This window comes from Bos taurus, chromosome 29, assembly GCF_002263795.3.
Source record: "Bos taurus isolate L1 Dominette 01449 registration number 42190680 breed Hereford chromosome 29, ARS-UCD2.0, whole genome shotgun sequence".
Classification (NCBI taxonomy): domain Eukaryota; kingdom Metazoa; phylum Chordata; class Mammalia; order Artiodactyla; family Bovidae; genus Bos; species Bos taurus.
The window spans coordinates 37,550,623-37,560,862 of record NC_037356.1 but is presented as its reverse complement, the minus strand read 5'-3'; the positions used below and the strand labels follow the sequence as shown (position 1 = coordinate 37,560,862).

The 10,240-nt window shown below is 48.0% G+C and overlaps 1 protein-coding gene across 1 annotated transcript; it reads right to left on the bottom strand.

The window, feature by feature from the left end:
* Nucleotides 1–517: 517 nt before the first annotated feature.
* Nucleotides 518–8,947, bottom strand: PAG10 (pregnancy-associated glycoprotein 10). Its single transcript, NM_176621.3, is given in 9 exon segments — nucleotides 518–816; nucleotides 2,222–2,317; nucleotides 2,402–2,543; nucleotides 4,120–4,236; nucleotides 5,335–5,528; nucleotides 6,739–6,857; nucleotides 6,961–7,078; nucleotides 7,632–7,785; nucleotides 8,862–8,947. Coding segments are annotated over 9 exon segments (1,146 nt in total). The 5' UTR covers nucleotides 8,915–8,947; the 3' UTR covers nucleotides 518–663.
* Between the last annotated feature and the right edge of the window lie 1,293 nt (nucleotides 8,948–10,240).

Sequence of the window (10,240 nt, the reverse complement as noted above, 5' to 3'; positions counted from 1 at the left end):
ACTTGCTTAAGTAAAGCTAATCATAGTACCACCTGCCCCCATCAGGATGGTTGGTCCAGGGCTAAACTTATGATCTGAGGTAGACCAGTCCTTTATATCTCTTACTGGTAAAGTGATGTTTTCTGAGCTTCTTTCCTTCTGGGCTATATACTTTAGGGATATAAAACTTTGAGACAGGCAACTTCAGAGTCCTTCACTAAGTGTAGAAGCCTGAGGGAAGAAGGCTTTCAGGCTTAAAGAGTCAAAGATGCATAAAGGGAAGGAGCAGGGGAGACAAAGAGTGAGACAATGGCTTCTGATTTCTCATAGAGAAATCAGTGCAGTCACAGAGATCTTTGGCTCTGCTCTGGTTCGTGTGTCCAGATCCCCAGTATCCTTCCAATAAGTCTCCCCTTTTCTTCAAGCCATCTGGAGTTGGGCTTCTCTCACTTGTGCTTCAGACTTGATTCTAGATCCTTCCCAAATGTGATGCACCTCCCTGACCCAAAGAGAGGCACCTATTCATATGAGCACCATTGAGATGAAATCCTTTATTCTCTATAGAGAGTAGGGCTTTGCAGCGCAACAAACAGAGTTCACCAGCATCCCTGGCCCCACCCAGGGTGCCCTCACATGAGTATGTGTTTGGAGTGGGCCTGATTGATTCCTGAAGTAGCCCAGCATTTACACTGCGGGAGCCAGGCCAATCCTGTTGTTTCCTCGATCGAAAACTGAGAAATACAGCCTCAGAAAGACCTCACCCAGGATCCAGGTCTCCGACTCGTTCACACGCTGTGGGCGCACAAGAAAGTTGCTGAAGCAGTAGCCCGACAAACTCTGGGGAAACAAAACACAGAGCAGTCAGCCTAAGCCCTTACCTGCCTCCCTCGTCAATATCCTGACACGTTTCCTGGTTTTACTTCCTTCCTTTGGTAAGAATCAAGTGACTCTCTCAGCAGTGGTGGAAGTAGGGGCTCTTCCAAGAACTAGAAGGGCCAAGACATGCGGTTGCCATTAGGGAGGAAAAGGGGCAGACAGGCAGGGATTATAAGATGCAAACATATAGAGAGGATGGATAAACAACAAAGCCATACTGTATAATACAGGGAACCATATTCAACATCCCATGATAAATAGTAATGGAAAATAATATGAAAAATATATATATACACATATATAATTGAGTATCTTTGCTTTATGGCAGGAAAAAACAGATCATTGTAAATCAACTTACTTCAATAAAATTTTTAAAAAGAGAACAAGAATGGCCCATAATTCCTTGCTGTTCCTTGCTCCCTCTTTTTTCTACAGAAAATGCTGTTTCTTCTCCTTCCCCACAACCCTTTTCCTTAAAACTGTGCGCGAGCCCTCTATGAAGTCTTCCTTGACCCACACTCACCCTCCCTGGTCACTCCAGGCTGGGTTGGTGATTTTCCCTAGTGCCCCCAAGTCTGTAGCCCTCATCACCCCTAATCTGCCCCCAGAACCCCTTTGCCCAGCCCCCAAGGGTGCCATTTGCATGGAATCCAGTTTAGATTTGCATTGACCAAGAAGCATTCCTTAGGTCTCCATGAGTCTGGGGTTTTAGAATTAATGAAATTCCCTGTCTTCCTCAAAAGCTTCTTTGAGCCCATTAGCCTGCTCTGAACTCCCATAGAGAACTGACATTAAGCCTCAAACGTGTGCAAGAGTTGTGCAGTCTCTGTGCACCCTTTCCTCATATTAGCACCCACCTGAGGAGTTAGGTATCCCAACTCACAGATGGGGCACTGGGGCTTAGCAAGGGGAAGTTGCAGCCAAGGACTAGGGTAACCACATAATTTATGATCCCAACTTGGACACTTTCAAGAAGGGAATGGAGACTGTTAATCACTAGAGTGGGAGAGAACACTGGGTCTGTCCCCAGCCAACCCTCCTTGTCACTTGGCTATTTCACAGATTGCTAGAGCTGACTTTCCATCTTCGTGCATCTGAGGGCTCTGTTTGAACTAAAGCTGTTTAAGGCAAAGGCCCTTAGTGTTCCCCTCTCCTTGTGACTCCCACCACACCAGCATGGGGTAGTGACTCCACACTTATTTCAGGAGGATGGATGTCCCAGACTGTCCTTTACTCTCAAGTGGTTGGTTTTGTGGGAGACCAATGATGTGGCTGAGCCTGCAGAGGGCGCCCTCCTCCCAGCAGCAGTCTAAGGGTTCCTGCAAGTCCCAGATTTGAGAACCAGTGCCCAGGGTTATCCCCTCACTTGGATGTAAGCTTGGGCGGGTACTGGATAGTCTATCCCATTGATAGTGAAGACAGCAGGAGGCAGTGTCCCGATGGCTTGGCAGGAAACCACGTGCTGTAACAGAAAGAGGGAGAGAGGTTGGCTCTGCTGATCTTTGTGTGGAGAGCCTGGGAGTGACCCCGTGGAGTGACCCTTCACCTCACGATCGATGGGCCTGGCATGGATGAGTTTCTGGATTTTGCTGACCGATCCTCTTGGGCCACGCAGAAAGGCGGTCCCCGTATCCAAGAGGGCCTGGCAGCCACGTTTACAAGCAACCACTGTCCCATTCATGGAGATGCTGAGAAAAAATGGGATAAAACAGGCACCAGCATCACTCTGAAATCTCCCCCACGACTGCCCCCTGAACATGACTGCGTGACTGTCTCCTGAACAGCCTTTCAACCCTTGCCCTGACCCTGTTTTCCTTTTTTCTGGTCATTTCATCCTCTTTGACTTCCCTTCAGTTATTGAATGCACCAGCTCTTTCATATCTCAGGGCCTTGGCATGTGCTGATTACCCCTCCTAGAAGACCATCTATCTCCTTGGTCTAGATGATTTCTTCTCATCTTTTAGTTTCCAGGTTAAATGTCACTTTATCAATGAAGTCTTCCCCCTAACCCAGATCAGGCTTCTGTCTTGCTCAGTCTCTGTAGACTCTTCCCCATGTTTAGCAGGTGCCGAGGTGGTAATTCACTGTGTGAGTCATTTTGGGTGCGTCTGCCTCACTAGATGGGAGGGCAAGTTGTGTCCTCGGTGCCTCCCCCAAGTGCCCAGCACACAAGGGATGCAAGTGTATGCTTGTGAATGAATGAATTAATCCATGAAAAAATGAATGAGGAAAATCCAGATACCTATATCTGGTGTCTGACCAATAATAAGAGTGAATATGGAGGTTCCCTGAGGCAGCAGGTGCTCAGAGTGTTAGTGGGAGGGAGACCCAGGCTGCCCTGGGAAAGGTTGTCTTCCTGCACCGCCCCTTCATCTGGCTCAGACACTGAGGCCCTCAGCCAGGCAATGCCTGAGCTAGCCCAGAGGGCCACTGAAACACAGCAAAGGATTTATCTGAGGGTATCACACAGATTCCCATCAATTATTGCCCCTTGTTTTCAGGCCACTCCTGAATCCCAGCTTCCTGATTCCTTCTGTCATAGCCCCTGCCCCACTGTGTGCCTTGGAAGAAAAGCAGGTAGCTATGGCTAGGAAGGTATCTCTCTGTTTGATTAGCTTTCAAATCTCAAGATTGCAGCCAACCTCTCTCCACTGCTGGGTAGCTTCTCCTTAAGAAGACCAATTTTACCGGTTTATTAAGGCCTTGCCCTGTTTTTAAACAGGCAGTACTTTGTACTGAGAACTTTCTCAGTCCCAGGTAGCCCTGGACAGTTGGTCATCTTATCACAACCATGTTCAGGCTGGTGAAATTCTCCCTGATCCTCTTTTCACTACACTTTAGGTCCTCAAACATGTTCCTCACCTCACAGTGTGATGAGTGCAGCCCTCCCCCAGCTACACAGGCCTCTCTGGACCCCATTCTCCTGATCAGAGCCCTGATCAGGCGGCCTGGGGTGATTATCAATCCACGGGTGGTGTGTCTATCTGTGTGCTTGCATGTCTGCATGTGTCTGTTTGTGTCTCGGGTGTGTGTGTGTGTCTGCATATCACTGTTTCTCTATGTGTCCGATTTTGTGTCGGTATTTGTGTGCCTTTGTGTGTTTATAAGTCTGATGCTGTGTGTGCTTCTATGTAGGTCTTTTTGGGTGGAGTCTGTGTCTGTGTGTGTGACTGTGTAGCTGGGGTGCATTCGTGTGTGTCTGCATGTGTCCATGTGCACATGTGGGAGCCTCACTTGGGGTGGCTCTCAGAGGGAGAGGCTTACCTGTCTATGTTTATATGCCAGCTGCCCACTTGGGACACTGGTACCCAGTTGAGTTCTCCCTTATAGTAGGCACGGTTCACCCCTCCAAACATCACCACGCTGCCGTTCTCTTTCTGACTGTGGAGAGAAAGAAGAGAGGATCTTGCTGGAGGAGAGTAACACCACACGCTATCTGAGGGTTGTGCTTATCCACCCATCAGAGGCACTACTACAGAATCCATTTTACAGATGCAGAAACCGAGGCTCAGAGGGATTGAGTAGTGGACCCGGGTTGGTCACAGCTAATGAGTATCACAGAAGAAGTTCAAAGGTAGGCAGCCAGGCTGGGTTTTGACCACCCAACTTTCTAAGGAGGACCTGGTCCTGTATGGCTACTTAAATGCTCAGAAATACCCTCAGAGGATACTGTGCTGGAGGAGTCTGGCTTCCTCCTTGTCTAGCCTGTCATTTTTCAAAAACAGCCGAGGCTCAAGGACAATGAGGGTGAGGGTTCAGTCTCACCCAGGGTTGGCTTCACGAGCCTGTGACCTGTGCTGTTCATGGGGCTCTCCCTGTCTTGAAATCCAAATACTTGTTAAACAAAGGGTCCCACATTTTTATTTTGCACTGGCTCCCACAGACTGTGTAGCTGGTCCTGGGCTCCTGGGGAAGTGTTAGTGCAGAAGGAAACATTCATGCCACTAAGTGTGTTGGTGTGTGTGTGTTAGTCACTCAGTCGTGTCTGACTCTTTGCAACCCCATGGACAATAGCCCACCAGGCTCCTCTGTCCTTGGAATTCTCCAAGCAAAAATCCTGGAGTAGATAGCCATTCCCTTCTCCAGGGAAGCTTCCTGATCTAGGGATCAAAGCTGAGTGCCCTGCATTGTAGGCACATTCTTTAATATCTGAGTCACCAGGGAAGCCCTTCCATATCAAATCCATCAGCAAATCCTATTGCTTTTTCCTCCAACCTGTTTCCTGACACCTTCCATTGTTCTCCCTCTTCCCCCACCCACTGGACCAAGTCCCTGTCCCTGAGCCCATGATCATAGTTTTGATCAATAAAAGTTTATTTACAAATACCAGTGGTGGGGCCAGGCAAGGCCCTGGGGCCATAGTTACCCTGGGCTAGACTATCTCTCAGAAAACTTCCAGATCATGTGGTCTGTAATTTTTCATGCAACTGGGAGCACCTTACCACTGAATTAGAGAGGTCTGGCCCACCTCAGATTTACCTGCTCAAGTAGAAGGCAAAGACAGGCTCAGAAATGACTCCTTGTTTCCACAGGTTGTCGAAGATCGGGTTGGCCCCTGTGATAGTGCGGCGTGGGTAACCTAGTCCCAGGATGCCATCAAATGGTACATCGTCAAACCCAAACTCCTTCAGGCTTAGGCCAAATGGCTGGGCCACACTAACAAGGTTCCCGATCTGTAGAGAGGAGAGTGTTCCCACATAAAGGATTGGGAAATGGAGCTGGGACTGGGCTGGGGTGTAGATGTCATTAGCACTGCAGAGAAGAACTGAAGCCTGGCTGTACTCTGGACTGATCTCAGATGGTTAGACCAAGCTGGGACAGGAATTCTTGTTCCATTTTTGCGGGGCTGTGGTTTTTAACAACACCTGCTCCTCCTGCAAACACCATCTGAGTGAGTCAAATTGGCCGTCATGCCTTCTGTACAGGTGGGGCAACCAAGAGTCAGGACAGGACCCGATGGTGCCCCCTGAGGACAAAATGAGTAGAGAGCAGAATAGCCTTCTCTTCAGCATCACTATGATGTGATGACAGAAATGAACTGAATTCAAGGCAATGCTTATGAATTCTACATCTGCCCAAAGAGAAAGAGGCCCCATGATATAATATCACTGGCAAGGACCTCCAGAAAATTCTGCCTGGGAAACGCATTTGGGGATGTGTTTGTGTGTGCATGTGTTTGTTCAGGAAAGACAGAGGAAAAAAGAGAGAGAGGAAAGAGAAAGGGTGGGGTGGGTGCAGAAATATTCAAGCACTTTGGGGAAGTCAGGCCATAGTTTTTATTATACTGTCAAAATTCCCCTTGAGTGAGAACCCATTTATCAGTCCCCTCCCACGTGTTTGACCCCCTGCTTTCCCTGTCTGGATACCTGAAGCTCTGTGCTGACCCAGGGACCCTGGATCAGTTTTATCCTCTTCCCAAATTCCCACACCTGCTTGAGTCCTGATTGGCCAGCCACCACTTAATAGGTGTGTGACCCTGGCAAGGCCCTTGCTCTCTGCACCTCAGTTCCTTCACCTGTGTCATGAAGCTAATCATAGTACCTGCTGCGTGTGATTGCTGCAGGGTCACATGAGTTATTACCTTGAAAGTGCCAGCATAGTCTGAGAATATAAATGTGGTGTTTTCTCCCCCACTCCCTGCTCCCAGTGAAATGAATCTTGAGCTGCTCACGGGCAAAGGAGCTGTAAGTCCACACCCCAAGCCACTGTCTGGATTAGCTATTCTGGGAGTTTGTGTGTCAGCTGAGGCACTATCTATCCAGGGACAGGGTCCTGAGGGGCAGACATCCAGTCACTAGGGTACTGCCAGCTGGTCCGGCATCTGTTTTGTAAGCAGTGGTTGCTCCCTGGGCAGCCCCAGCTTAGCTTCTGTTTCCACATTACCCGAACAGTGTCATAGACAAGATATCCCTTTATCGATGTAGCGGTGTAGTTGGTATTGAAGATCTTGTTCGTGGCCTTGAAGGTGGAGGAGTTACAAGGGACGAAGCTATTGTGTTTATCTGCAGACACAAGAGATGAATGTCCCCCAGGTGCCAAGAATGGAGAAGGGAGTTGGAGGGGAAACACAAGATGGGCGAGGTGGGGAGGGGAGCAGGTACTCACAGCAGCTGGAACTCTGGCAGTATATGGAGGGCACCCACAAGCTAGATGAGCCGGTGTCAAAGAGGACCTGGAACTCCTGAGGGGGTGTTCCAATGTTGATGTTGCCGATGTAGGAAAACTACAGAGGCCAAGGTGGGGTGATTAGGGAACACTTGGCTGCACTGGCCACCCTTGATTCGCAGATTGCTGCCACCCTTGAGGTGTCCCATGTCTCCTGAAATCACTCTCCAATCACGCCACACAGCCTTTGCTCAGATCACCGCCTGATGTGATTCCTTTTCTTTCTGTTAGGGCTGCATGGCATACTGAATCTTACTGTCTTGACTAAGGATGGAACCCGCCACTCCTTCAATGGAAGCACAGATTCTTAACCACTGGACCAAGAGGGAAATCGTGGGGCCTTCATTTGAGAAGCTCTCCAGTCTCCTCTTCCAAACTGAGCCCCTTCTCTTACAGATGGCCCTCCTCAATCACACCAGGCCACTTCTTCTAAACTCGGACCATGACCTCTCAACAACAGGCAGGTGGCCACTTTATTTATTCCCTGCCGTGTTTCTGCCTCCTGCAGGAGCCCCAGCCCCAACAACCCCACTGGCATCTCCACTTGAACCCCAGTGCAAAGCCAGAGCACCAGGGGGCGCTGTGGAGCACCATCCTCCCAACACACTCACATCCTTATAGCTCCTCAAGGGATGATGATAAATTATGTTTTGATCATTAGCAGCTTTCTGGGACAGGTTGTAAGGGTGTTCCTCAGAGAAATTTGTCAGCAAATTTCTTTCCCTTAGGGTTTCTCGCATGGTCTTCATTTGCCTAAGAGGGATTCTTTCACCGGCCATGAGGAAAAGAAAACAAAGAAGGGGCAGCAATCAGCTGTCTGTGTTATAAAGACTGTCATACCTGATGTTGGAACAGCACTGTGTATCTTCCAAGCATTTTTATGAGTGTCACCTTATTATCAGGATGCCATGCAATGACCATGGCAAAGACCTAGGTCTGAACATAGGTTCTTTGCATAATCTTGGGTAAGGCATATGACCACTGAAGTCTCAATTTCCTCAATGGTAAAAAGGTGGAAGAAAAAAAAATCCCCACCAACACCATCCCCTGCATAGAATGGCTTGGATATTAAGAGAGATGATGGATATAATGCACCTGATATACAGGAAGCCTCAGCAATGGCAGCCAGTATCATTGCTGTGGTCATCCCACTGTATCCTTCTCAAGGAAGCTCAGGGAGGGAGGTAGAAGGGCTTCATCATCCTCTTTAAACACGGGAGGAATTTGAAATGCAGGGAGTTGGAGACTTGGCTGAGGTCACACTGCTTGTTAGAGCTAAAAGAGCACAGAAATAATACTACTGATCTTTCTTCTGGGCTCAAGCAGAAGAGAGGAGGCCAGGAGATGGGGAATACATTAAGGAGGTTAAGAGAAGCCAAGAAGAATGCTTTTAAAAAGGAGAAAATCTAAGAGAGTTCTGCATGCACAGAGACATCCAAAGAGACAGATAAAATAGGGAGATAGAGTTGAAGACAGACACATTCACACAGAAATGAAGAGAGACCAGAGAGGAGACCTAGAACCACATACAGGAGAAACGTTGTTTCTTCACACCACATCTACAGTTGCACAGGATGCGCACTGAACAACTTCAAGGAATGCAATTTTACATAGGACATGACGTGGCTGGACCCCAAGAGTTGTGTGATCCTACAGGTTTGCCTGTAGAGCCTAGGGCCTCACAGAGTCTGTGGCAAAGTACTTAGCAACAAGTGAGAGTTGACTTTAGACTGTCAGGGAGTGATTACATTCCCTTCTAACCCTGACAGGTGGAAGAATAAGAGGACGAGAATAAACAAAAATAAAAAAGGGACGATGTCACTTATAGTCCCCTCACTTACATGACCATGCACTCTGAGAGAGCTACCAGCCCGAGAAGTCCAAGCCACTTCATGCTTTTGTCCTCCACTGAAGTGCTCAAGACAGATTGAGTTCTGAGCATGCACTGGCGGTGAAGATTACCTAGCTATATATGCTCTAACCTGCTCTAATGTTCTCCTTTAAGCCACCATGAGTCTGATGAGAAATATGAACCTCTAGATAAAATCTTTGCCTCCATTGGTGACTGTGAGGAATGGACTTGGAAAACTCTCATAATACAGAAAATTCCACTGTAATCTCTTCCTTCGTTCTTGGGTGAAAAACCAAACTGAACTGCACAATCTAAGAGTGGGGAGACTCGTCCCAACTTGTAGGTAAAACACTGCTAATAAGGTGATAAAGGTAAACGTTAAGGGCCATGTTAGACATTTGTGATCTCATGGGGTCTTCCTAGCCACCTCATGAGATGTGCATTGCTGTCCTCAGTTGGAGAGGAGAGGTCAAACGGCAGAGTCGGACAGGACTGAAACGACTTGCACAACACAACCCGGTGCGGTGACATATGAGTGGCTTTAGATAGTGTGACAGATGACACAGACCAGACACACCATTGACACCAAACTGCATCGAAGTTCTATCAGTTCAGTTCAGTCACTCAGTCATGTCCGACTCTTTGTGACCCTATGAATTGCAGCATACCAGGCCTCCCTGTCCATCACCAACTCCCTACTCCCAGAGTTCACTCAAACCCATGTCCATCAAGTCAGTGATGCCATCCAGCCATCTCATCCTCTATCGTCCCCTTCTCCTCCTGTCCCCTATCCCTCCCAGGATCAGGGTCCTTTCCAATGAGTCAACTCTTCACATGAGTTGCCCAAAGTATTGGAGTTTCAGCTTTAGCATCAGTCCTTCCAATAAACACCCAGGACTGATCTCCTTTAGGATGGACTGGTTGGATCTCCTTACAGTCCAAGGAGTCTCAAGAGTCTTCTCCAACACCACAGTTCAAAAGCATCAATTCTTCAGTGCTCAGCTTTCTTCACAGTCCAACTCTCACATCCATACATTACCACTGGAAAAACCATAGCCTTGACTGGATGGACCTTTGTTGGCAAAGTAATATCTTTGCTTTTCAATATGCTATCTAGGTTGGACGTAACTTTCCTTCCAAGGAGTAAGAGTCTTTTAATTTCATGGCTGCAATCACCATCTGCAGTGATTTTGGAGCCCAGAAAAATAAAGTCTGACACTGTTTCCACTGTTTCCCCATCTATCTGCCATGAAGTGATGGGACCAGATGCCGTGATGTTAGTTTTCTGAATGTTGAGCTTTAAGCCAACTCTTTCACTCTCCTCTTTCACTTTCATCACGAGGCTCTTTAGTTCCTCTTCACTTTCTG